The 26,562-nt window shown below is 44.0% G+C and overlaps 10 protein-coding genes across 10 annotated transcripts; 6 read left to right on the forward strand and 4 right to left on the reverse strand.

Annotated features, from left to right (window-relative positions):
* Positions 1-470: 470 nt before the first annotated feature.
* Positions 471-1,820, reverse strand: GGS22DRAFT_160462 (uncharacterized protein). The gene is made up of 2 exons (XM_047960932.1): positions 1,625-1,820; positions 471-1,486 (listed from the first exon to the last, which is right to left on the reverse strand). The coding sequence occupies exons 1-2, from the start codon at positions 1,738-1,740 to the stop codon at positions 577-579; spliced, it is 1,026 nt and encodes a 341-aa protein (XP_047820119.1). The 5' UTR covers positions 1,741-1,820; the 3' UTR covers positions 471-576.
* Positions 1,821-2,579: 759 nt separating this feature from the next.
* On the forward strand, positions 2,580-3,988 carry GGS22DRAFT_160464 (3-alpha--hydroxysteroid dehydrogenase). The gene is made up of 2 exons (XM_047960933.1): positions 2,580-3,596; positions 3,808-3,988. The coding sequence occupies exons 1-2, from the start codon at positions 3,131-3,133 to the stop codon at positions 3,816-3,818; spliced, it is 477 nt and encodes a 158-aa protein (XP_047820120.1). The 5' UTR covers positions 2,580-3,130; the 3' UTR covers positions 3,819-3,988.
* A 14-nt stretch (positions 3,989-4,002) lies between these two features.
* Positions 4,003-4,646, forward strand: GGS22DRAFT_179189 (uncharacterized protein; the record flags this gene model as incomplete). The annotated part of the gene is made up of 2 exons (XM_047963658.1): positions 4,003-4,245; positions 4,302-4,646. The coding sequence occupies 2 exons, from the start codon at positions 4,003-4,005 to the stop codon at positions 4,644-4,646; spliced, it is 588 nt and encodes a 195-aa protein (XP_047820121.1).
* A 774-nt stretch (positions 4,647-5,420) lies between these two features.
* GGS22DRAFT_126959 (uncharacterized protein) lies at positions 5,421-6,022 on the forward strand (the record flags this gene model as incomplete). The annotated part of the gene is made up of 2 exons (XM_047958366.1): positions 5,421-5,637; positions 5,698-6,022. Coding segments are annotated over 2 exons (456 nt in total), but the record flags the coding sequence as incomplete, so codon positions are not given.
* A 1,075-nt stretch (positions 6,023-7,097) lies between these two features.
* On the forward strand, positions 7,098-7,437 carry GGS22DRAFT_187527 (uncharacterized protein; the record flags this gene model as incomplete). Its single annotated transcript, XM_047964602.1, has 2 exons — positions 7,098-7,314; positions 7,373-7,437. The coding sequence occupies 2 exons, from the start codon at positions 7,098-7,100 to the stop codon at positions 7,435-7,437; spliced, it is 282 nt and encodes a 93-aa protein (XP_047820123.1).
* Positions 7,438-8,096: 659 nt separating this feature from the next.
* Positions 8,097-15,444, forward strand: GGS22DRAFT_187528 (ketoacyl-synt-domain-containing protein; the record flags this gene model as incomplete). The annotated part of the gene is made up of 8 exons (XM_047964603.1): positions 8,097-8,203; positions 8,269-12,166; positions 12,238-12,754; positions 12,834-13,021; positions 13,075-13,284; positions 13,338-13,870; positions 13,950-14,445; positions 14,542-15,444. The coding sequence occupies 8 exons, from the start codon at positions 8,097-8,099 to the stop codon at positions 15,442-15,444; spliced, it is 6,852 nt and encodes a 2,283-aa protein (XP_047820124.1).
* Positions 15,445-15,563: 119 nt separating this feature from the next.
* Positions 15,564-17,982, reverse strand: GGS22DRAFT_126971 (HET-domain-containing protein). The gene is made up of 2 exons (XM_047958368.1): positions 17,307-17,982; positions 15,564-17,232 (listed from the first exon to the last, which is right to left on the reverse strand). The coding sequence occupies exons 1-2, from the start codon at positions 17,630-17,632 to the stop codon at positions 15,684-15,686; spliced, it is 1,875 nt and encodes a 624-aa protein (XP_047820125.1). The 5' UTR covers positions 17,633-17,982; the 3' UTR covers positions 15,564-15,683.
* Positions 17,983-18,095: 113 nt separating this feature from the next.
* GGS22DRAFT_160493 (uncharacterized protein) lies at positions 18,096-19,218 on the reverse strand. The gene has a single exon (XM_047960934.1). The coding sequence runs from the start codon at positions 19,067-19,069 to the stop codon at positions 18,611-18,613; it is 459 nt and encodes a 152-aa protein (XP_047820126.1). The 5' UTR covers positions 19,070-19,218; the 3' UTR covers positions 18,096-18,610.
* Positions 19,219-21,205: 1,987 nt separating this feature from the next.
* On the reverse strand, positions 21,206-22,102 carry GGS22DRAFT_199578 (RmlC-like cupin domain-containing protein). The gene has a single exon (XM_047966306.1). It carries the CDS (start codon positions 22,008-22,010, stop codon positions 21,399-21,401), a length of 612 nt encoding a protein of 203 aa, XP_047820127.1. The 5' UTR covers positions 22,011-22,102; the 3' UTR covers positions 21,206-21,398.
* A 577-nt stretch (positions 22,103-22,679) lies between these two features.
* GGS22DRAFT_199581 (NAD(P)-binding protein) lies at positions 22,680-23,758 on the forward strand (the record flags this gene model as incomplete). Its single annotated transcript, XM_047966307.1, has 1 exon — positions 22,680-23,758. One exon carries the CDS (start codon positions 22,680-22,682, stop codon positions 23,646-23,648), a length of 969 nt encoding a protein of 322 aa, XP_047820128.1. The 3' UTR covers positions 23,649-23,758.
* Between the last annotated feature and the right edge of the window lie 2,804 nt (positions 23,759-26,562).

Raw genomic sequence — 26,562 nt, forward strand, 5'->3', positions numbered from 1 at the left:
TAGGCCGGTTGATGTGCTACTAGGTATGTTTATTGTAGTATTGATTGTCTTGTGATATTGATATCGTCCGTAGGGAGAGCTTTGATAAACCTTGAATGTTTAACTTAGTACTCAAGGTACCATACTGGTCCTGGTAAGGATCCATATCTTGGTATATTTTAAGCTTATGATACCTAATAGGAGACGTTTACGTCATCTCTGCCTATTAAGATGGTCTGGGATTTCTAAAAGGTAGGTACAGGTATGCTTTGTAAGCAGGCACGACGATTGTTTTTTCTCTTTCCTTCATATAATATGTCATAGGAAAGTTTTAGGTGTTAGTTACACGAGAGGTTTCACAAGAAGGTTACACAACATCGGATCTGGAATAATCATTGCCGGTAAGCCGATGCGATATACCCGATCGGCCGTAAGGGTCTTAACTCCGTTTCCAATTAGACATCATTTGTTCCTCCCTTACCTCGCCATTCCGTATCTTTCTGTTGTGAGGACATATAATTGTTTGTTAAATGCATGCGATAAACAGGAGCACGAAAGCGCCTATACCTAGACATTGAGCTAGTAACATTAAAAAGGTCATGACTGGACGGCCGGTTGATGGATCCAAGGCACCGTCCCCTGCTTGTCGATGAATGGGACGTACGACAAGACGTTGCCATACCTGATGAATGTCATGGATGGGGTTATGTCCAAGGAATATCTCTCCGGATTCATCCACGGAAGGATATACCTATCCCAGAACCAATTTACCCATGATACATGCGTAACCTCGCGAGCCATCGAATATGCCTTCTCCCATAATGGTTTTACTGCGCTTTCGCGCTCTTTCTGGTAATGAGAGAAGATCCTGCTGAGCGCATCCACAGATGGTTGTGGTCCTGTAGTAACCAGCAGGTTCTGTAGCAAGTTCGCGAGAACCGCGGCGGAGTGCAACCCAAACGTCACGGCTAAGCCATTAACACTTGTGCTTTTATGTGCCGAATCACCAACTAAGACGATACGGTCATAATGCCAGCGACTCATGAAGCCCTCCTCCTGGTTCAACATCATTGACACATTCTTGATGGCTCTCGCCCACACAGCCCCAAACGTAATACCGGGGCATACCACAACGTCTGCGATGGACGCAGCAAACTCTTCCATCTCCTCTTTAGTATATCTCCTACGCTCAGTCAGAGGCTTAGGGAGCGGCTTCAATGCGACGAACTGCAAGAGGTCTCGCGTGGCAAGGCACTGGAATGCGGCCCCGGAGCCCCTAGACTCAAAGAAGACCTCGGGCTCGATAGGCAAGTCCGCTATAGACGCTTGTCCGAAAATGCAGTAGAAGTTCGAAACCATATTCTCCGCATAATCGTCCCTGGCAAGCTTCTGCATGAGCTTGCGAGTCTTGCTGTGCACGCCGTCTGCCCCGATAACTAAGGAACCTTCCACGGTAGCGCCATCTTTGAGATGAACGCGGACTCCTTCTGAAAGAGTCTCAATATCCGTAAGTTCGGCGCTTGTCTTGACATTAGTGTCCTTGCCCTTCAAACTTGAATAGAGGGTCTTAATGAGATCGACTCTGTGAATAGCTAGGAAGGGGTAGCCGTGTCTGATTCACCCGTCAGCTGACTGGCAAATGTAGGTACCTATAAAGAAAATTTTCGTAACGTACCTTACTTCCACATCGTCCAAAAAGTGGGTTGCAGACATAGCCCGACCGTCGCTACCGGAAATCCGCTTCCTGCGATGTAATGGCATAGCCAGTTCCTTAAGATCCTGAAACAACCCAAGTTGGTCGAAGAGCCGGGTCGTCTGTGGCCATGTAAATAGTACCTGTCCCGAGATCTTAAGAACGTTTGGCTGCTGCTCAAGGAGTACATATTGGATCTTTGCCCTTTCCATTGCATGAGCCATGTATAGGCCAACAGGGCCTGCGCCGACGATAATAACGCGAAAATTATCTCTATCTTCCATAGCGATTTCAATATCAATAACCGAACTTCAACTTTAGCCCTATGATCCACAAGTGGGTTTTGAGTAGCAAGGCATGTCAATACGACGTTCTTAACGAGATTCACCGTTCATAGCCCGTCTTAATAAGTCCATGATGGATTTAGTTGATATAGGTCTTTTTTAGACAATTAAAAAAGCTTACAAAGACATTGCTAGCCCATATACGACATCCCTGAAATCTAGGCAGAATCGGCTACCTCACATTATTCCCATTATCTAGCAGCTGAAAGATGATTGTTGGCAGAGTCAATTCAGACCTAAATTTCGCACACAAAACTCAATCCAACTTCCCTGAACAGAAAATAAACGTTACACATCAGAAAATTTTTCGCTGTAATAGTCTGGTAGTCCGTTAGTTTCTTTACGCCACGCAAAAGCGAGTTCTGTAGAATTATTTCTCGGATACCGTACCTCCGGTGTCGACTTCAGATCATAGTTGTAGCACAGTGCTACTTAGGTCTGTCTGTGTCGTACATTATACATCATAGTACGCTATACAGTAAATGTAGTAGAATTACACGCCTCTCTACAGAATATATCTCCTTTATAACAAGAAAATTTGCATAAAAGACTGGTTGTTTTTACCTCTTGAATGTATCTAAGATCAGAGTCCAGATAACCTCTATTGCAGCTGTTACCTGGCGTTTATCACGAATATTCGGTATAATGAATCTCGATGGAGCCACGCTTGTCGTCGGTGGTAGGTTTCTCATCCAACTTGCACTGCATGCTTGGAGGGCGCAAGCTGAAAACAACCTCATAAAGCGAGCAGGATCGGTAGAACATGCGCATTGGCGTTCGTGAGGCATGGCATCTGGGGAATCGTTGTCGCGGATATCGACCTTGAAGCTGCTAGCGCTCTTGTGGCGAAATCGCGGAATGCAGCCGTGAGCACAGCTTTTCGTGCAAAGGCTGTCAGCATTGACGTAACGCTAGAGGATTTGATAGGTGTGGTTGTAGAATATGTGCCTTAGGTGTTTAATCTGATAGACTGCTGCGTTAATACCGCAGGTGTAAGTAACCTCCTTGGCCATTTTGATTTTTTGGCTTCCGATGTTGATTATATTTACCCATCTAGGTCAGAGTAAAATTTGCTTGTGGAGTAGCGGAGGCCGGTCCGGATGAATTCGAGAACATGTATGAGATTAATGTCACAGGAACGTTCCTTGTCACTCGTGCTGTGCCAGCCTCCATGAAATCTCAGGAACTAGTGGCGGCTAGCCCGCAGGCCTCTGAGAGGGGGACCACTCGTGGTAGCATAGTCATCCTCGGATCCACCTCGGCGTTTATCGCGACGCCAAAAATGATTCAGTATACTGCGGCTAAGCATGCTGTGCTCGGTATCACGAAAACTGCAGCTTTAGATAATGCGAGTTATGGCATCCGCGTTAATAGCGTGTGCCCATCATGGGTTGACGCCCCTATGGTGCGTAAGGCTATGGACGATGTCCCTGACCTGGAACGTACGATAAGAACTGCAGTGCCTATTGGGAGGATTGCGCTAGCAGACGAAGTCGCTGATGCTGTCATGTTTCTCTGTAGCCCCATGTCCAGTTACGCCGTGGGGTGTAACTTGATACTGGACGGAGGCACGACACTGTCTATGAATATATAGTCAGTCATCCATTAAAGACACATCTCAAATGCGTTAGAATAAGAGGGGTGGAAGCCAATACAGCCTACGCGTTATCGACTCTAAGCATTACGTGACTATCTGTATATGTAACTACTCAGTAATTATCTTCAAATATCCTGATGATCCATCCATCAGGGACCCAACGTGCTGTCGATAATATGAAGTATTAAAAATACCTGGAAGGTAAGTAATCAATAACGACCTTCTGACAACTCTAAGGCTAGAGTGTATCTCACTCTGGAGTCGGACTAGTATAAATACCTGGTTTTAATGGAGGCGTAATCTCGTTATTGAAAATTTTCTCCTGTTAATGGCTCTCTCGCTCCAAGTAATATCACTTCCAGTACCTAGAATCACTCACCTAATTCGTCATGGCTCAGAACACAAGCGGTTATCAAACTGAAAGTTTCCCTGCCCCGGGCCTACGTCAGATTTTCCGACACATCACCGGTCATAATGACCAAGGCGACTCCGTGTTCTTGCAATCAGACCATGGGGAACATTGCCGATTGATGGTAGAGAAACAGGCTGTTGCCAACATACTTTACTCGACCTGGGAGACTCCTGTTGAGTTGAATGATAACGTAGATGTCCAGAAAGCGAAGGAGCAAGAGGTGCGTACCCCACACCTTACCACCTATCAAGAGGTCGACCTACCGAGGCGGCTTAGCCACCGTTTCATCACGAGAGAGGATCCATCGTCCGCATGATAGATTTCGGGCCAGGCGTGGAGTCTCCCTTCCACAGGGCTGAAACAATTGATTATGGGATTATCGTGGAGGGAGTATTCGAAATATCGCTCGACTCAGGCAAGAAACGTATCATGCGCCAAGGCGACGTGTGTGTGCAGCGAGCTACAGCACACAAGTGGAAGAACATCACGGGTAATGGTACCTTGCCGGGCCGCATAATGTGGGTTCTACTAGATTGTAAGCCGGTCTATGTGAACGGCAAGAGGATGCAGGGTTATCTCGGAGACCTGACGAAGGAATATGCGGGTCGAGGAACTTCTTGAAGCGATAGGAAAGAGTAATGGTGGGTAGGATTTGATATTGTGTTGGTTAGGTTGACTTCAGAAACGGTAAATATCCCTCATAGTGTTAATTGCACCTTCTAGGAGGTGAGATTTGAGATCCTATCCGATCACGTTACATTGTGTACCATGAACCGGGTAGCCGGAGGGTGGGGTATCGATGTGGGGCACCTGGACCGGAGTGGTGGGTGTAAAAGCGACTAAGCGTACCCCACTAATGTTACACAACCGGAACCTGCTGCGGGGCAGGAGAGACCTTCATACACAGTTTATCACAGTGTAATTCGCACATACTTTGTAGATAGACATTTACCTAGTGCAAGTGTCACGTTACTTAACCAACCTGGAACAATCCCTTAGTACTTGACTTCTAACGAATTTACCTTAAGCTACCTAGGTACCTAGGTAGGTAATCCGCCCTACCAACCTCATAATGTTGATTTCGCTTCTGCTTCTTACCGCAGAAGACTACCTAGTAGCATGTGTGAAAATAAAACAGGGTTTGCATGTTTACGACTTGGTACAACTAAAAAAGGTCGAAAACTCCTAGCCTTACCCGGATGGCATCACCAAGCTTCTGATCGTCTATATCGAGAGTAGGAAATATCGCGTGATATTATTGATGCTGTGATTGCCAAGGAGACCAAAATCAACTAGTTAGATTATGAGATTACGTAAGCACACGATGTATGTTGCATACCTTTCACCCCACTACAGTTGAACGTCACCCCGCTCGAGGAATTTGTAAAGAAGAATCCAAAGTTCCGCTATCAGCTGCAGAACACAAGCTCGGAGGCCGAGACCTTGGCTAACGAATCCTCGGCTCACCTACGAGGCTTTCTAAACACAATGTTTGGGGGTCTCACCCCCGAAGGCTTGGCGGGCTTTGACCCGTGGGTAGGCCTTTTCCCGGATCGCATATTAGAAGTTCGGCCATCGCCCCTAGTGACGCCTGAGATGATGAACTACTATGGTATCCACCCCTTATCTATCGCACGCGAATAGCTGGCTAATGTGTCTTTACACGACTCAGTGTGCGAGTTTTCTCGTCACGGCCTCCATGGTCCCATAAACTGGTACCGCACACGGTCCATTAATGGGGAGGAAGAGTCTCGTCTCGCCAAACAGGTGGCAACTTTCAAGTTCCAGATTCCTGCTATGTTGGTCATGGCTGGTCAGGATCCTGCGCTGACGCTGGATCTAGCTGATGGCCAAGAGCAGTATTTCGAAGCAGGGTTGAAAAATGGGATTGTCGAAGATGCTTCGCATTGAATTCTGATCCATTACCCTAAGGATTCAAATAAGTTCATCGGGGAGTTTGTGAAGGGTGTTCTGGGTGAGGAATAGAAATATGTGCCTAATTGGTTGAAAAGAGTACTGAAGTGGACGTAGATAAAATAGTGATAAGCCTGCCTGTAACTCCACTACTGATATATGGTGGATATCCACTAGGTGTTAGGGGCTGGTCCACTAAAAAACAACGCTACCCGGTATAAGCCCAGTGTCTTTTAGCCCTCAAGCAAACGTGCGAGATCCCAGGTATTCATCACTACTACTAGGTAGGTATATATCATGAGAATCGTGCAGTATACAATTGAATATTATACCTATCACCTCAATTGTCACAGACACGCTTACCACTGGTCCCGTTTGGCAAAACATTCTAACCCTTACCCTAACCCTAACCCCCACCAATTAACCCCAATTCTTTGGTGGGGGTTAGGGTTAGGGTTAGGGTATCTTGCATTTCTAGGTATTTAAAGGCTGGAAGTCATTCATTAGGTATCTAGCTAGGTAGGTACCTTATGTTGCTCATTTAATATCTATATTGCTTACTAAGTGAGAGACTACAAGTTATTTGATGTCGGTAAATAAAGAAAACACGCGAATGGTAATGCCTGGTCTAAGGCACAACCCCTTTTCCTTACCAACATTCGTTTTCTAAACTCTGCTTTTGTAACCTTAATATGGATGTGCATATAAATGATGCCTACACGGCCTAGAAGCCTCTAGGAGTAGGGGGGCTTTAGGATTTGAAAATGGCGCCCCTTATGCCAGCTTCAAACCCAGTATGACAATATCAAAGGTTTGAGTTTAGCTTTATAAGGGCGTATTACCTAGTATGCATGGGCGCAATAAAATAAAGTTTAAACACAAATTATACTCAGGTATCTGATGTAATTATTTAAAGGACTCCCCATGACGAGGCACTAAAGCCACTAAGGACTAAATTATGGCTAGTGTTATACCGCCCACCAAAAGTTTGTTCTTTGACCACATAGAAATGGCAGGCGGAAATTCAATTAAGCAAAGTTTATATTAACTGACGTATCTAAATCCTGCCAAATCCATCTACAAGTTTTAGAATTCTTTCTTTAATAAAAAAGCATCATAACTAAATCCTACACATACAAGCAACCACCACCCTCCACCATGTCTTCTGCTACAACATCTAAAAAGCCACAATCCACTTCGCCCACTTCTCTATCATCAAAGTCGAACAAGGAGCACCCCGACTCCGATACTAGCACCAAGCAAAGTGATTCGAAAAGAATAACAAAAGAAGAGCTGGACAAGATGTTCCGTGATGCTGCGGAAGAGTGCGCTAAGACGACTCACGAAGAGGCACTCAAGAAACACCCATGGCTAAGTAAGCTATAACTCGAAACACACTGTCATCAATTGCCAAACTAATATAATATCTATAGAATACTACATGAAAGCCACTCCAACCACTGCTGATCAGGTGCCGGATCTTTGGGACGAAATTTGAGACTGCGGCAATCATATGTACCTACTAGCATCACAGCCGATCCAGTTGAGAGAGTAACGGAAATAACCTACCTAGGTAGTAAATTTTATCTCAGTCAGCTCAGATTAGGTGCCCCGTTTTTTATTGTACCAATGCGCTACCTACAGGAGACCTTCCTTTGTTCTTGACTTCCCAGAAGATGAGGCTATTATGGCCTTGCTACAGGCCGACCCTGTCTTAGGGAAGCCTTCTAACATCGTTATCATAGTTCACATATACATATAGGACGTCCTATCGACATGTATGTCAGTCGTAGTTTCCTGTATGTCCTTCCTAAGTATGAGGTATGTAAGTGTTGAATGGATCTTTGACCGGCAGGTGTGCATCAATATGTGTTGCGTGATTCTTAATCGTTTACACGAACTTGTTGTCTATAACCGGCAGCTCATGCCTATCGCTGACTCTTTAACACCAATGGCAGAAGAGATTGATATAGCTACAAAAGCCTGGAGGCAGGCGTTTATGAATGGGCCCTATTCATCGTTTCATATGGTAGATGCTATAGTAAACTGCTTGAAGTGGTTTTTGAGTGTTTTGAAAACGCCGGAATTCCTTTGGGGGAAATCTCAGGGGCTAATGTTGGCTGTTATGTGGGGAACTTCGTAACGGACTTCATAACGATGCAGTTTAAGGATTCGGAATACGCCCACCGCTATACGGCGACTGGCCTTGGTACTACGATCTTGGCTAATCGTATTAGTCATGTATTTAACCTGCAAAGCCCGAGGTATGCAATTTTTTGCGAGAATCCCATGACAATATTTCTAATGCTGATATATCTTCGCTTTATAGTTCGGTTATAGATACAGCTTGTTCGTCTTCTCTCTATTGTCTTCATGCTGCTTGCACTGCTCTCCAAGCAGGAGAATGTGACTCAGCCGTCGTAGCTTGTGCCAATCTTATACAATCGCCAGAGCAGCAGCTAGAGACCATGAAGGCAGGAGTTTTGTCTAAGACGTCAACTTGCCATACCTTCGATTCATCCGCAGATGGATACGGAAGAGCCGATGGGATAGGAGCCTTCCTTGTCAAGCGGCTTAGTGACGCGATCCGGGATGGGGATGCAGTCCGTGCTGTAATTCGCGGCACTGCCGTGAACAGCAACGGCAAAACAAACGGTATTACCCTCCCAAGCGCAGACGGACAGGAAGCTGTTATACGAAAGGCGTATGCTCAAGCAGGCCTCGGATACGAAGAAACTGCCTACGTCGAGTGTCACGGGACAGGAACGGCAGTGGGAGACCCCATTGAAGTAGAGGCGGTTTCCCGCGTCTTCAAGAAACAAGAGGGGTCTCCGCCGCTAATTGGCTCCGTAAAGAGTCATCTAGGGCATAGCGAGGCAGCCAGTGGAATCTCTAGCATCATAAAGGTCGTCCTGGCATTGGAGAATAAAGAGATCCCTCCGACAGTAGGGGTTAAAAGCATTAACCCGAAGATCAAGCTTGACGACTGGAAGATTCAAATCGTCACACAGGTGACACCGTGCCCAGACACTTCCCCACACAAGTCAAGCGATGGCATTCGGAGAGCCGGTGTCAATTCATTTGGCTATGGTGGCGCTAACGCTCATGCCATATTGGAAGCGGCAGAACATCATCTGCCCCTAGGATACATGAGCCCATCAGTCAAACAGGCCGCAACTCTGTCGAGGACCACGATGCTTTTACCTGTCTCAGCGAGTAGCGACACCGCACTAAAACGTAGAGTATCCGACTTATCTGCGCTCGATCTCAGCTGTGTGAACATCACCGATCTGGCCCATACATTAGGAATGAAGCGATCCCATCTCTCTGCTCGAGGATACGTCCTAGTCCGCCCTGAGTCGCTACAAGAAGACTTCATCCTCGAAAACACCCACATCCGGTTAGAGGGAAAGCCATACTCGAAACTACCTCTAGCTTTCGTTTTCACTGGCCAGGGAGCGCAATGGGCTGAGATGGGTGTTGAGCTGATACACGAATACCCCAGCTTTCGGCAAACCATTCAAGTGCTCGACTCAACACTACAGTTGCTGCCACACCCACCGAACTGGACTCTACTAGGAGCCCTTCTCGAGCCTGCTAAGACGAGTATGATCAACCACGCCTCGCGTAGTCAGCCGGTATGCAGGGCCATACAGGTCGCTATGATTCAGCTTCTTTCGACTTGTGGGATTAAGCCCGAGAAAGTCGTCGGGCACTCGTCGGGTGAAATCGCTGCCGCGTATGCCACAGGCCATATCACAGCTGAGCAGGCTATCACCATTGCCTACTATCGTGGCTACGTGACGAGGAGCCCTAATGCGATGGTTGGTGCCATGATGGCCGTCGGGCTTGGTCGCACGGATGCTGAAGAGCATATCGACGCACTTGGCCTCGATAACCAGATCTGTGTAGCTTGCGTCAACTCCCCCGAGAGTGTCACGATAAGCGGAGATATCGATGGCATCGATAAGTTAAAGACACATCTCGATACACTTTCCATCTTTGCTAGGCAGCTAAAGACTAACGGTAAGGCCTATCACTCACACCACATGGCCGCGGTAGGACAAGAATATGAAGAATATCTCATTGGGGCAGCATCTGAGATCAATTCCCCAAAGATGAATGGTTCTCTCCCATCTAGTTCTGGGGTCCAATGGATCTCATCTGTCACTGAAGAAATAGTGGACAAGCACCTCGTGAGACCCTCATACTGGCGAGCGAACCTCGAGTCACCAGTGCTGTTCAGTAATGTCGTTGAGAAACTGCTACAGGACTTCGGTCCGCATCACCTGATTGAGATCGGTCCTCATTCAGCCCTGGAGATGCCTATCAGACAGATTCGCACTAATTTGAAAATGGGTGAGGACAAGGTGCACTATGGAGCTGCATTGTCGCGCGGCAAGGACTCGGTCATCACATTCCTCAACCTCGTTGGAAATCTCTACCTCCACGGCCACAGCATTTCTTTCAAACATGTCAACGTGGTCCAGTCATCCCCTTTTAGAACCAAAGGAGGATACGCGGCTCAGCAAGGAAAAATGCTTCTAGACCTTCCGAACTATGCCTGGGACTACGATTCGCAGCCTATGATTAACGAGCCGCGGGTTAGTGTTGAGTGGAGAAACAGGAAACACCCTCGTCATGATATTCTCGGCTCGCAGGTACACGGCGGCAACGGAATTACGACAACATGGAGAAATGTGCTAAAAGTGAAAGATATACCGTGGGTTGAAGGCCACAAGTTAGACACGACAGTTGTATTCCCCGCCGCTGGATACCTAGCGATGGCGATCGAAGCCATGCGCCAAGTGGCAGGGATCAATGACGTCGACGAGGCCTGTGCTCTCAAGCTCCGAGACGTTACCATTACCAAAGCATTGGTATTGGGACAAGAGGCGAACGATGCGGGTGTCGAAATCTTCACGACATTACAACCAGCCCAGCTTCCGGGACATGTCGATACTGAATGGCACCAATTCAATATCAGCTCCTACAGCGGAGAAGAGGCCACGACCCACGCTAAAGGTCTCATTCAGCTAGCAAAGGCATATGATTATGCCACAGTCTTAAGCCTTCCGACTGTCAAGCCAGAAGGCATGGAGCCCAGCGCGCCTCGTACATGGTATAACAAATTCGCTGAGGGGGGCTTAAATTTCCAGGGCCGATTCCAGTCACTATCCCAGATCCACCTGCATAGAAAGCGGGAGGACACGCATGTTCTCGCCAAGACTGGGCTGAGACAAACAGAAGGCGACGATAAGAACCCGGAATCAACATACATGCTTCACCCCGTCACCATCGACTCGCTCTTCCAGGCCGGAATCATGGCCAGCACAAGTGGTATAGTTCGAGAGCTTCGAGCCAAGGTTCCTGTCCACATAGAGGAGATAATTATTAGGTCTCCCACACATGACCACTCAAAAGTATCAGAAGAAAACGAGTTGAATATAAAAGCGGTATCTGAGCCCGTTGGCTTCGGCACGATTAGGGTCTCGGCCGAGCTTTACGGAGATAACGGTCTACCCGTCTTGCAAATTAGTCGATGTCGTCAGGTTGCATATCAGAGCGGCACGCGGCAGCAAGATGGCGGCGATGAGCGACATCCCATGCTGCGGGTCATCTGGAAGCCGGATATCTCAAGACTTGGCCCAAACGACCAAGCCGCATTCTCCACATATATCGAACAGCAAGCAACTCATGCCGCAACGTCGAGCGCGGGGAAGCAGGATGCTTCCTTGACGAGATTAGGGACTGCTCTTGATCTCCTAGTCCACAAGAACGCCAGGCTCCGCATCCTAAGCCTATTCGCAGATGAGAAAGATAATAACTACTTCATTGACATCCTCCGGCTTACCACTGCTTTCAAGAGGTGCCAGTCATTATGGCGCGGAACCTACGAAAATGGATCTATTAAATGCGTGGAATATTCTTCAGACGATGAGTCTGAGGGAAAGCCGAGAGGTGATGGTTCGGACTTCGATCTAGTATTGCTAGGACCTCAGAGCAATAATACAAGTATCGACCTCGCGGCCATTAGAGACCTCATAGCGGAAAATGGCACCCTGCTTTCCGTTACCGGTTCCGACGAGGCCAGCACGCTCAATAAACTGGGGTTTACGACACTCCAAACGCAACTTGGAGGAGCCTATGAGACTATACTCGCGCATCCGCCTAGCAAAGAGAGCTCTGGGAAGAAGAAGGCCGCCGTGTCAGGGGAGATTCTCATCGTGAGTCCGAGTAGAAATAATAATATCGCCATAATAACTTACCCATCTTCTAACCCTTCCCATCTTAACAGGTCGAACGAAACACCCACCACACCCTCAACAGCGCTGTCGCAAACCAGGTATACCAAACAACCGGACACCATGCCAAGCGCGTGTCCCTAGAGAAAATCACACCCAGTCTCCTCAGCACGCACAGCGCCGTCATCACAACCATCGAACTAGAAACTCCGACCCTCTCCCGCGTCACAGAAGAGGAAATGCGCCTCATAAAAATCCTAACAGACAACTGCACAAACCTAATCTGGGTCACGGGTGGACAGCTCCTGCAAGGCTCTCAGCCAGAAATGGCCGTCGCCTTCGGGCTCTCGCGCGCACTAATGCTAGAGCAGCCATCCCTGCGTTTCTTCGTCATCGACGTCGACGTGAACACCAACACCGCCACCCCAGACATTGAAACCACAGCGCGCCACGTCTTCAAGGTGCTGCAGCAAGCAATCGAGGACCCAGAGCCCGACTTCGAGTTCGTACAAGCGGCAGGCATGTTGCACGTCAGCCGTTTTGTGCCTAGCGAGTGGAAGAACCGCGTCTGTGAGTAATATCCAAAGTTCTTTATTGCCTCTTCCTAGATAGGTACCTAGATAACTACTAACAAGTACCTATTTCACAGTCCGCGAGAAACAGGGCAGCGAGAAGACAGCCCTAACGTTAGGCGAAGCGCGGCCTTGCAGGCTTGATATCGAACAGGTCGGACACACAGATGGGATCTTCTTCCGTCGGGAGGAAACATATGCAGAGGAGCCCTTGAAAGCGGGTGATGTCGAGGTGTCCGTGATGGCGGTTGGTCTGAGTACGAGGGTAAGATACCGACAGCCAGTTAGGTGAATATGTGTGTTAATTATGGTGTATAGGATCTCCAAGCCATCAGCGGCAATGCGAAGAACAGTAGCGGCTCCATATGCACGTCTCAGTACGCCGCTATAGTAAGTCGGGTCGGCGCGGGAGTTGAAAGCCTAGCGCCAGGAGACCGCGTTGTAGTCATGGCTCCGGGCAGCTTCTCCACCAAGGAGCGCGTCGCGGAGTGGGCTTGTCAGAAGCTCAATGACAACGAAGACTTTACAGTACGTCTAAAATTGACACCAGATGATAAGTGCTAACAGCTTTTTCTCTTTAGGGCGTAGCTTGTCTCCCACTTGCCCTCAGTGCAGCCATTTACGCCATCAACACGCGCGCCCACCTCCAGCCAAACGAATCAATCTTGATTTGCTGCGGTGGCAGTGATATTGGGGCTGATCTCGTCGCCGTGCGCATGGCTCAACTTATCTGCTCACAAGTCTTTGTCGTTGCTACCAATGAGGATCAGAAGAACGTTTTCTCCGATTTCAAGTTGCCACAAGGTCAGGTCTTCGTCGCAAACGATCCGGAACTTGATGTCAAGCTACTGGCAGCCACTAAAGATCGTGGTCTAGACGTTATCGTTGCCTTTGCCGATGACAAGCCTCCTGGTGTTATACTCAATCGTTCAATCATCAGCGCCATCAGCGCCGACTGCGCTCGTCTTGTGCAGGTGGGCGTAGGCGGACCGAGTTTAGTCGATGCGGTCGTTATGGACCCGCGAATGTCGCGCAGAAGCATTACAGTGACGCAATTCGATATGGGGAGTCTCATCGCACTCCAGACGCCAAACGGACAAAATATGCGTCGCAGGTATGTTGCATTATTGTCGCTGAAAAAACACCTAGAAATAATATTAAGATAAAACCGACTAACCCTCATCATCACGCAGGTTGCTTTCTGACGCTATGTCCCCATACCGCAGTGGCGACCTGGCCACTATTGACCTCTCCCCCGATGTTTGGGACATTTCAGCCGTAAGAGAAGCATTCGATTCTCTAGCGTCTCCCAAAGTAGAGAAGGGATCTCACAACGGAGGCGTTGTTGTTTCCCTCGAGAACGACACATCGTCGGTCCCCGTGCTGCCTATCAAGTACGACACCACTTTTAGCCCGGATAAAACTTACCTACTTGTTGGTTGTCTCGGGGGCTTGGGTAGGAGCATGTCGAAATGGATGCTCACACGCGGTGCTCGCAAGTTCGTCTTCTTAGGTCGCAGTGGAACTGACAGGGCCCCGGCGCGCCGTTTAGTCGAGGATTTGGAGTTTTCAGGCGCTCAGGTGACTGTTGTGCGAGGCGATGTGGTCAATCTTGAAGACGTTGAGCGCGCCGTAGCATCTATAGACGGTGCAATTGGTGGTGTCATTCAAGCCGCCATGGGTCTTGATGTAGGTGGCTCCCGTGTCTCTTTCCCAATTATGGCAACGATGCGATACCGCCTATATTTTACAATTGCCCGCTGCTAACTCTATAACCCCCTACAGGAAGCCCTATTCACCACCATGTCTCGCCAGTACTGGCTTAATGGCCTAAAACCCAAGATTGTGGGATCCTGGAACCTCCACAACGCCATCCGTGGCCATGACCAGGAACTCGACTTCTTCCTGATGACATCGTCCGTATCAGGTAGTGTTGGTACCGCTACCGAAAGCAATTATTGTAGTGCCAATTATTTTCTCGATGTGTTTGCCAGGTACCGCCGTGGCCTTGGTCTCCCCGCTACCTCGGTAGGCCTAGGTATGATTTCCGAGGTTGGTTACCTACACGAGAATCCAGAGATCGAGGCTCTTCTTTTGAGAAAGGGTATACAGGCCATTAACGAGGATGAGATGCTGCAAATCATCGATATTGCCCTTTCCCAGCAGACAGATGTGCCAAATACGACCGGCGATGCTTACGATGAGCTAGGCCTAGGCCACGTACTGACTGGCCTGGAACCTCTGGGTCTCAGAGAACTTCGCGCTAAGGGCTTCGAGGGCACAAGTCCGGTATTAGGCGACCCCCGTGCCTCCTTACTGTCAGCTGCACTAGACGAAGAAACGTCAGGGTCCGGAAGTGGTAGCGGTAGCGGATCAACGAATGGCCTCGCCGCTGAGATAGCTGAAGCGATTAACTCCGGCAGCTCCGTGACTGAAGCAGCCTTGGCGATGGTTGTTACCAAATTTTCAAGCCTAGTTCTCATGCCTAAGGACAAGATCGATGTTCATAAGCCAATGAGCGGGGTTGGTATTGACAGTATGCTTGCAGCCGAGTTTCGAGCATGGGTTTTCCAGGCGTTCAAAGTCGATGTGCCTTATCTGACACTTCTTTCCTCTACCGCAACACTTTCCACGATTTCTGAATTGATATCCCAGACATTGATGAAAGTGAGGGAAGACGATGCTTAGTAAGCAGAAGCAATAGGGTATTTGAAAGAAGGGGCCTATTTATGAGGTCCTGAATGCTACACCCCAAGGGTGATTCCTGAGACACGATTAGCGAGATTGTTTTTCCTTGTTATACGATAAGACAGTGTGCTATAAATGAAGTATGCCTTGGTGGCTCCTTGTGCTCGAACATAAACCGACGCGATATATGATCATGAGGAAATCATCTCATGTGTATAATAATGATATGATTCTGTATGTCATTTCAACTTAACCGCATCCAAGCCATATCTCCCCTCTGTTAACTCTGATACGAGTTCGCCATTCATTAGTGCCGAGACATACACTTCCCCGATGACAATCATGTAGTCTCCGGCCTGGCGTAATACAAGGGGAACATGACATCCTTTGAGAATAGCAATCTGGTCCTTCGGTTGGATTTCTGGTGGCCCAAGTCCCATTCGGCCTCCTTTTGTGATAAAAAATCGTCGCCCTAGCACTGCTCTCGTCACGGCGTCTGAGAAGTGTTGAACGAGTCTCGAACGAATCGTGTCGGGTCTCTTGATGAAATCATCAAATATCCTCCCAAAAGACACCGAAGCCTGGTTTCCCAAGTGATCTTTATCCATCACAATCGTTCTCCAGAATAGACTCATCATGGTAATATCAATGTTCTCTTTTGCGATACTCTGCCAGCGCTGAATTGTGGATGGGCTTACATGAGCAAGTTCAATTACGTCATCGAAGCAGGTGATCGTATCTACCATCCATCCTTCGGCTGTCAAGCTTGACGGAAATTCTGCCATATCAACTACAGCGTGGGTGTTTCCCGATGCTCGGTAGAAATGACCGCCAACCTCTTCACTATTTAGCGGTCGTAGAGTATTCAAGCCTCGCCAATCTGGTAACCAACTTGGAGTAGTCGAATTCGAATCGACGAATCGACCAGAAGAGATTATATCGAGGTCGTAACGATTACTCACCATAAACCTAACCAGGTCAAGAAATACCTCTTGGACCGGTTTCGTATAGTCGGGTATAATGTCGTCGGATGTTACATCCGAAGCCATACCGAGAAGCGCATATAACTTATCGCGCGAGTCGGTTGCTTGGTAATCCTGTGTGCAGTGGACAAATCGGACAAGAGGCATGGCCTTATTTCGCCGGAAATGGTCTAAGACCGTAAACTTCTGATACCCGCAGGAACGGATCATAGATGCCATGGGGTGTAGGAGAAACTCGGCCACCTGGATCGCCCGACAGAGATTCACTAGCATCATCCAAGGGAAGATGGTATCTCCTAAGAGTACAACCAGCTCACGTGCGGCAACCACTTCTTGAATTATCCAAATGCGCTTCCACCATGTTCGTTTGAATAATTCCTCGAGTCCCTGAAGCGCTTCTTTGGGGTAGTTGAAGAGATTCTTCTTTCCTCGACTCCAACTACATTTAAGGATCATTTCCAAGGTATCCCGAACATTACCATCAGAATCACCCAACCATACAATGACAGAAGATGCCGTAGAGAATATCCGCTTCATCATTTGTACCTGGTGATTCCGCTCCTGGACGTTTCCCTGGTCAATGCAGATCGCATCGATCCACAGACATCGTGACTCGGTTGGAGACCTTAACTTTACCAAGGCCATATAAAGGTTTCTCGTTATACCAAGAGCCTGTCCATCAACAGCTATCTCATTGGTCTTCTGAAGATCGCCCCACGTATACGACAGCGCATCGTATGACCTTGGTGTGTATTCGACGCGGTTGCAATCGAAACCTAAAACCGGCTCTTCCACGACGAATTGTCTTTTATAGGTTAGTTACTAAATACATCTAATACCTCCAATGCGTAGTAGGTATTCTACTTGAGAAACACTAACCTCCCACCAATCGATCTTCGCCTAGGTCGCTTGCTTGACGCAAATAACTTCCAAGGCCAAATTTCCCCGCCAAAGTCAGCTGATTCCACAGATTGATGAGAGTGAGCTTCGAAAATATCAAGTAGTCTTCTCGTATTTCGAATGGCTCTCGTATTCTGCTGTCGTGTATCCCCCGAAAAGGACACCGTCGGCGAGAGAAAAGGGGGAAGTTGAATATGATTTATAGACCCTTCTAGTCTGTCAGTCCCCACACCCGGATTTAAAGTGAAAGTCCTAATTTCATCGGGATGCACAACTTGAGAATAGACGAACTCGGACGTTGCCATGTCTTCGATAGTGGGCTCGTTGGCGATGCCCTCGCAGGTGGTACCGAATTACATCACTGGAATGACCATTACCCCTCACTGCCCTCACTTTGCTTTCTCGATGTCAAGCTATGAGATAGCCGATAACCATGACGATACTACATCAACGGTCATATCCTATTAGAAATGACAGTTTCAATCGGTCAATTTGCATTGAAAGTGACGCATGAGAAGCTGTTCCAAGATCATTAGTTATTACAACAGAATAAGATATCACATTATGGTACATTTCAACAGAAAGGGTACCCCGGTCTGATAGAGCACAGACCACTTCAACGCCCGCAATACCCCCACTAAGATCCACATACCCCTTGCAGCTACCGATTCATCATGCATGATCTTTAAAATCATTGGCCAATCAGAACTCGTCATTGACGTAGTTTAGCCGCCTACTTTTCAATAGGAACATTTTAACAACAAGGATGTCGGCAGTCCTGCGATCACCTTCAAAGTTAATTTGCAGAATCGTAATATCCAAAAAGCTCCATGCTTAACGATGAGGAATGATTCAAGGAAATCGGAATATCATAAATTAAGATAAATAGGTGGAGTATGGAGCACACTTCAGAGGTCCCAGACCATCCCATACGTCAGTGGCTTGACGACCACAGATGATCAGCCACGGGATTTCCGGGATTCCTAGCTGGGTAAGCCCGAGTGCCCCAAGCTGACAATTTCTCCTCATTATCCTCCAAGATCACATCTATATCGAGGTTAGATTCTGTCCTATACCATGCCCCATCCCATCCCATCCTCACACCCCGTGAACGCCCCAGGCCTAGCGGCCATCCTTCTGACGAGCCAAAACCACCTCCTCCAAAGGATCGTATACTCGTATATCAGCCCAATCTCACCACCATCTCACCCTCACCCTCCCAACGCACGCCGCGTCAAATCCTCCATCCATCCTCACCCCAAACTCACACCCACAACCAAAACCTAATACCCAACAAACCACCTCACAGTATGCCCCTCACACAGCATCGTCCCCTCCGCACTAACCTTCCCCCCATGAGCTCCCCCAAACCTCTTAATACTCTCCCCAATCAAATCCACAATATCCTGATTCGCCACACTGAACTCAAAGCCCTCCGTATCCGCATCCGTCTCGCGGGCTATCCCAAACCGACATCCGCTGAGGAACATGCCGTCGACGTACCCGGCAGGCTGTGCGCGGAAATCCACGCCCCAGTCCCCGGCGTCGGCGAGGACGGACGAGCACGTGGATTCGCAGGATGTCGTTGTCACGGAGGTGGATTGCGTTACGTCGTTGTAGGTTAGGGGTGTGCAGTACCCCGCGGTGGATTTGTCGCCTGCGCAGGCGTCTTGTTGGGCGAAGAGGGAGGGGAGCGCGGTGGTTAGGCCGGCGAGGGCGAGGAGGAGGGTTGAGGGGTGCATGTTTGGGGATAGGTTGATGTTTTATTGCCCGTTGTGCGTGCGATGGTAGGTTTTTATGCTTTACGATTATTCCGGTGTAGATAGGTAGAGGTAGGTATGTTGCAGGCAGTATTGATCGCCGTGAAGAAAGAAGCAGAACAATCCCTAAGCAGGAAAAGCGCTTGGTATATATAAGAAAATATAGAAGCTCTCGTCCGACAGGCTCCTACTCTAACGGGTCCAATCACAAATGCGACGTGACGATGGAGATCTGCGCAGCGTGATGGACCAGACTTTCCACATCACAAACGTGACCAATCAGATCGACACCCAGCAAATGCGCCGAGGCGAATCAGAAGGGAAAGACCCGTTCGCTCCAACGACGTGCCGTTCTGGGGTAAGGGGTGAGCGTCCAACCAACACGTGGGGACGTTAGGTCGATATCACTTCGGGGGTTTGAATGGGAGGTTTATGGGGTGGCTTGTGGGCATACGGCGACCTTGTAATTCATGCTACCTGGACAACGCATCCCTTGGACTTGATTGTGTTTTACGAGATCACGAATTCATTAATATGCTCAAAATAGGGTGAGTTTTACCATATCTTACTTGCCCATGTGTTAGACAAATTGAGGCTGTTTAATCCTATACATAGAAATGTTTGCCCTTACTCGACCGGAGATGCGCCCCGCCCCATCCCGATTTCCGGGTGTCTGGACAATTCAGATCCCGTCGCAAAGTCCTACCGTTAGGATGGCTCGAGATCCCTGTGAATGGTATCGGCACAGCCCTAGCTGAGAATCCTCAGCCCTCGATTAAGGCTAGGGCTGAACTGGTACTGCAAACGGCGATGGGGGCAATTTAAAGGATTCAGGAGTTATCTTAAAGCCGAGGTGGTTCACTGGTAGACAACAATCAATGTAAAAAAAGAGACGTTGACTGTTTGGAGTTGATGCGAGGGGAGATGATAACATGGTTGTATATTACTTGATAGAATTAAGTGCACTTATGCCAAGTGTGCTCGCCGTCGTGCTTTGTTCTTGAATGTACTATGTAGTGCAATTTACTCAGCCCCTTCCTTGAGTTGCACCGAAAGCAACAGCTACCTCCTAGGTGAATGCAATGGCCTTGAGTTATCTCCCCCTCTGATTCATATGATTCATCTTCTCGGTTTGCATCATTCGTGTATGTTTCGATGTCCCCGAGTTTGGTAGATTTTTGTTTTGTAGACACGTCATGTTATGTTGTGTCGCGAAGAGGAGAGTTGGCAAGTCGAAAGAGAGGATGGGTGAGAACTGTGCAAGGAGGATTTGTGAACCTTGAAACAATGAGCCACTGCAAGGGAACATACCACTTTAACTGTGAACCCGTTATTTTGATGATCACAAGTCCGACTCCCTGTGGTGGATAATTATAGATCACATCGATTTCAAAGCTACCTCCATCTCTGTATCCTGCCTTTGGCATAGCTCGCAGCGCGGTTCCTGGACGACCTCTTTAACTGACTGGCAGTCGGGCGTCTTGCAGGGCGTATTGGTCTCATACGGCTTACAGCCACAACGATAGGTGATAATGAGCTTGCACATCGTATCGATTAAATTCAATGAAGGAACTGTCGTTTAAGGGGGTGCGAAATGTAGCGCAGTTGTAGTGATCGATTGCATCGTGGTGTTAGGTTTCAGACTCGTCTTCCGTCTTCCAGGGGGTTATATAACAACATCTAGGAAATTAAAACGCCCATCTTGTTCATATCGAACGAGACATAATACATAATATGATCATCCATCGGAGAATTTTGCCTAGCATAGCCTCTATTGGCTTTTATCGAAGCCACAGGTCCTAATGCAGTCAACCATTGAGAGTCGAAAATTCAAAATTTTCGGAGTGGCTAAAATGATAGCTCTCTTTTTGATCGCGACGACACGATTCAACATCGTCATCTATTCATAGAGGTCGGGCGACTCGGAATCTGTACGGGTATCTGCAGATTTCAGTTTTCTGATGCCCTTCCATCCTAGTCAGCTCGTAATAGCAGGTCGCACAAGATTCGGTGCAGGCCACGAGCGCCGACGAATGCGTTTTGCAGATGACAAAATTGGCATATGTGGTCGGGAGACTCTGCATGTAAAAATACTTAATTAATAATAACCGACTGGGCGATCTCGTAGTTGCACTAGCTGAATCTTGCAGGAAGCAGGCACAGCATGCATCTCCGAACGAGGCGATCACCCGCGATCTTAAACCTCGATCCGCGACCAATATAAAATTGACGAAAATTTCAGTACCTTCCGTGGACAAAGGGGCTCGGAGTTGCAGACCGCTCATTCCGGCATCCGCGTCCAGGGAAGGCCTCAAACTTCCAAGACAAAGACGAATTGTACTTCCGCTGTCATATATCGCATAGTACCTCGATCGTTAAATTTCGAGCACGGGGCCTGTGTCACCATAGATGGGTCTCTCTCAAACCACGGCAACGTTCCAATGTTCTTTACTTTCGCTTCTTCATCTGTTTTTCCGTAGCACATATCCCAATTATAGCCCTTAGGGTATGAACCTACCATCTCGAAACGGCCCGTGAAATCTTGGAGGAGTCGATGACCGACGCCAGCAGGTAAAATCAACACGTCGCCTCGCACAACTTCCTTCTCCACCTTTCCCGGATTGTCCTCACCGCCAAAGCAGAGTTTGGCCTTACCTTGGCTGATACATAGCACCTCGTGAGTGGTCGAGTGGAAGTGAGTTGTGCTATACATCGTATAGCGCCACTGAGGTTCCACGACACCAACTTCTGTAAGATGCGATTCTATGGCAGATGCGGTCAAGGTCGAAGGAGGGAAAACTTCATGGTAATGTAACAATTGTTTGTTTTGGATGCTAGTGTTGGGTATGAGATTGTGCGCTGGGATATAGTAACGAGAAACTTGTAATGAGGGTAGAGGAGTAGGGTTAAGTTTTAAAGCCATGATGATAATTGCTTAGGTATTTCTTAGCATGTCACTTTACGGGATAGAATTTTCTGTAAGGCAAGTTAGAGTTGATTGAAAGTATATTCATTATTAACTTTCCCGTTTGATAGTAAATAAGTCAAGTTTACGTCATCGATGGCTACCTGGCTGTAGCTATGTGCTCTTAGATGAATATGTGATATATGATACCTGCTTATATTCATTTGAATGTTTTGTTACATATTACTGTAATTTGAACCAATAATATGAGACGATGGAGTGCGGGATTCTCGGCGCCCGCTTCTAAATACAAACAGTTGCAAATAGGCCATATATCCAGACCTTCCTCCTACTTAACTCCGGTAGAACCTGATGATAAATTGAAATAAATCTGCGCCGTCCGGAGATAGTTTCTATCATCGCAGTTATGCAGAGGTGGACTGAATCTCCTATGTTGCATTCCAGGGGCAAGTGTCTCCTATTGAGGACTTGCAGTCCAGGATGTTCGTGGTATATAAGTCAGTAGATATGGCTCTCAATTGATGTAATATGATTAATAGCTAGTATAAACATATCTCGTCTTTCAGTTGATATCAGTTCGCAAATAAAGTCCAACAAGTCTCTAAGAACCCAAAGTTGTAAACAATTCTTTTAGCATTCCGACGTCTGTACGAAATCGTCGCAGTTATGACTTACCAGCGAACTATTATCGTCACAGGAGGCACGGTTAGTCTGGGCTACTACACCGCACTCGAGATCGCGAAGGCTCATCCCGAGTACCTAGTCGTAGTCTCATCACGAACCGACCGCGAGCACGCCGCAGACACCATCAACAAGAAGCTCGGCCAAACCAACACGATATACATCCCTCTCGACCTCTCAAACTTGCAGAAAGTCCGCGCGTACGTCAGAGATTGGGAAAAGAAAGATTACCCGCCAATCCAAGCACTCATCTTCAATGCCGGTCTTCAGTTCCCTGGTGGCCTGACAAAGACAGTCGATGGGCTCGAATCCACTTTCGGTATCAACCACGTCGGCCATGCTCTACTCTTCCACCTACTCTGCGCCTATCTCGCTCCTAAGGCGCGAGTTGTCATTACCTCGAGCGGAACCCACGACCCAGACCAGGAGACCGGCGGGATGCCAAAGGCGAATTACGTCAGCGCCGAGTTGCTTGCTCATCCGACAGGTGCGACGGTTAACGACCCCGGTCGGAAGCGGTACGTCGAGAGTAAGCTAGCAAACATATTGTGGGGATATGCGCTCGATCGCCGTCTAAAACAGCGCGTTCCGGACCGAGGAATCACGGTGACTTCGTTCGACCCCGGCCTCATGCCCGGCACCGGTCTAGCGCGTGAGACAAACGCTTTTGAGAGGTTCATCTGGATTTACATCTTGCCCAAACTCATCCCGCTACTTAGAACAGTGCTATTTCCGAATGTACACCGTCCGCAGGAATCCGCGGTTGCGCTGGCAAGACTGGCGATTGGGTTAGATGTAGAGGATGAGAGTGGGAAGTACTTTGAAGGGTTGAAGCAGATTAAGAGTAGTAAGGATAGCTATGATGAGACGAAGCAGGATGACCTGTGGAAGTGGACGGTTGATTATCTCGCGAAGGGGAATGGTGAGCGGGAACGCTTTGAGCAGTTCAAGTAGAACGTGCTCGACTAAGGGCAAGCTGAAGTCTACATCTCATAATTACCTACCTACCTACCTCTTATTAAATTATATACCAGAATGGATTTGAACATTTAAGTCAAACACCCCCCTCGCGTTCCACCCTAGTAGGGACCACCCATTTCCCATACAAAATCGCTTAACTCCGATACCTATATTTAATTAAATAAAATACTTAAAAATATAAGATTTTAATTTTTAGGTTTTATAATATAATTTATATAAGCTTATTTAATTTCATAATTTTCACATTTTTATATTGTTATAAAATTCGCTGTTTTTTTCGCTTTAATAATTATTCATATAAATTACACGTAAAACTGTTAAGGCATTAAAAACGAGTATAACTTTACGAATTTTATATATAAAATTTTTATTTTTATTTTTTTAAATTTATTAAAATGTAATTATTATTTTATATATAAAATGAATTTATTATATATTATATTAAAATTAATATAATTAAAATAAGTTTTTTTATATTAATTTTTATTAATGCCCCGAATTTATAAAAGGTTATTATTTTGCATATTTAAATTAAAATTAATATATTAATTAAAAATAAAATAAAGTGATTTAAACTTAAAAGTATATAAATAATTATTATATTTTATTTCGTAATAAAATAATAAAATATTTTCATTAAAATATATTTTTTTTTAATTAATTCTTTTATACTTAAATTATATTATAAATTAATAAAAATGGTATATATTTATAACGTTTAAATTAAAAAATTAAATAAATTAAGTTATATATATATGTAATATTTTTTTATTAAAATATTCGTTATAAAGTTTTATTAAAAATTTATAAACAATTACGCATAAGTTATATAATTAATAAAATTTATAACTAATTTAATTTAAATCATTTAATTTAATAAAAAATTAAAATAATATATTATTAAATAATATATTATCGTAAAAAATAATTTAAACGTTAATTAATATATAAAATTAAATTAAAATATTTAATAATATATTATTTTTATTTTTACATTACGTAATTAATATTAATTAAGTTTTAACTTAATTTAAAATTACTTAATTATTTTTATACGATTTAATAATTATAATGTAAATATTTTTAAAATTTTTAATATTATATTAATATAAATATTAATCTTTTAAGTTATATTTTTAAATCGTTATATTATTAAAATAAATTAATTTTTTAATACTTTTTATTATTTTAAAAAAAATTCGTAATTTTATTTAAAAATCCGGTTTAATTTTAAATAAAAAGTATAAATTAATTAAATTAACTATTTAAAAAAATTATACATACGTTAACATAAAACTTAATTTTTTATATGTGAAAATTTTAAGTATTAAATTAACATAAATTTTTAAAAACGTTTATTTTTAAACCTTAAAATTAATAATAATAAAAGTAAAAGTCAATGTAAAATTAATTTTATTAAATGAAAAAATATTTAATTTAAATATAACGATTTTTTTTAAGAAAATAAATAAAATTCCTTTTTTTAATTTAAATATTTTAAGATTTTTTATCGTTTTTAATAATAAAAATATAATTTATAAAAATTTTATATAAATTATAATAATATTATTCATTTTATAAAATAAAATATCATTATTAAAAATAAAATTCTTAATAATATATTAAACATTATTAATTATTTTAAAATTTTAATAAAAATTTTTAATAATTTTAACCGGTATATTTTAAATAAAAAGTAAAAATATAAATATATAAATAAATAAATTATTTATTATTTAAAAAATATTTTTTAATATTTTTAACTTATTTTTTAATTTTAAAATGTAATTTAAAAAGAAAATATAAACTTTTTATTATTTTTTTTTCGTAAAAATAATCGTAATTTAAAAATTAATTAAATATTTTAAAACGTTTAAAAAAGTAATAACTTTAATATATTTATTAAAAATAATATTTCGAAATATTATAAACCGCTCATTTAATAAATTAATATTATTTTTTATTTACTCGTTTTTTCGTAACCGATTTAATAACGTAATAAATACGAAATTAATATTTTTTATTTATTAATTTAAAATAATAATTAAATTAAATTTTAACTATAATTTATATTTAATAAAATGTTTTTTATCGTTAAATTAAAACTTTTTTTTTATTTTAATTAACTTTTAAATATTTATAAATTAACTTAAATATAAAAATAATATACTTATAATAAGTTTAAATTAATAAAAATCACTACATAAAATAATAATAAAAATGCCACTAAAATTTTTATTAAAATAATTATAAACATTTCAAAATTAATTATATATTTTTAATAAATTTAAATTAAACATCATGTTATATTTATTAATAATAAAAATATTAACTTTTTTTAATATCGTTATTTTTTTTATTAATATTTTTCTTTTACTTACCGTTAATAATTTTATAATAAAATAAATAATAATACCATTAATATTAACCTTAATATTATTTAAAATTATAATAATTTAAATTTTTTTTTAATAATCTTTACTTTTTAAAGTTAAAAACAACGTTTAAATAATAACATTTTTACTTATTTTTCTTTTTCCGTTAAAATAATAAAAAAGTTAAAAATTTTTTTTTAATTTTTTAACTTAAATCGCGTTAATTTTATTTAAATAACGTAAATATATATTTAATATAATTATTTATTTTAAATTAAAATTTTTATTTTTAATTAATATTAAATTAATATTCCTTTAAATAAAACTTAAATTATATTTAATAATAATTTTAATAAAACGTAATTATTAAATTAAAAACTTAAATAAATTAATTCGTACGAAATTTTTAACGTTATTATTTATATTAAAAAAATGACGATTTTTTTCATTTATAAACTTTTTAAAAAATATATCGAAAAAGTCGTTATTAACCTCCTTTATTACTTCTTTAA

The sequence above is a fragment of the Annulohypoxylon maeteangense genome, assembly GCF_022496945.1.
Source record: "Annulohypoxylon maeteangense strain CBS 123835 unplaced genomic scaffold GGS22scaffold_6, whole genome shotgun sequence".
Lineage (NCBI taxonomy): Eukaryota > Fungi > Ascomycota > Sordariomycetes > Xylariales > Hypoxylaceae > Annulohypoxylon > Annulohypoxylon maeteangense.

Excerpts from the sequence above, each read along its gene's own strand:
- GGS22DRAFT_126971 (XM_047958368.1), bottom strand. The coding sequence starts at position 17,632 with ATGGCAACGTCCGAGTTCGTCTATTCTCAAGTTGTGCATCCCGATGAA. Across the intron at positions 17,233-17,306 it reads CGAAGATCGATTGGTGGGAG|ACAATTCGTCGTGGAAGAGC; the intron begins GTTAGTGTTTCT and ends AACCTATAAAAG.
- GGS22DRAFT_160493 (XM_047960934.1), bottom strand. The coding sequence starts at position 19,069 with ATGCACCCCTCAACCCTCCTCCTCGCCCTCGCCGGCCTAACCACCGCG.
- GGS22DRAFT_199578 (XM_047966306.1), bottom strand. The coding sequence starts at position 22,010 with ATGGCTTTAAAACTTAACCCTACTCCTCTACCCTCATTACAAGTTTCT.
- GGS22DRAFT_160464 (XM_047960933.1), top strand. The coding sequence starts at position 3,131 with ATGTATGAGATTAATGTCACAGGAACGTTCCTTGTCACTCGTGCTGTG.
- GGS22DRAFT_160462 (XM_047960932.1), bottom strand. The coding sequence starts at position 1,740 with ATGCCATTACATCGCAGGAAGCGGATTTCCGGTAGCGACGGTCGGGCT. Across the intron at positions 1,487-1,624 it reads AAAATTTTCTTTATAGGTAC|GGATATTGAGACTCTTTCAG; the intron begins CTACATTTGCCA and ends CGCCGAACTTAC.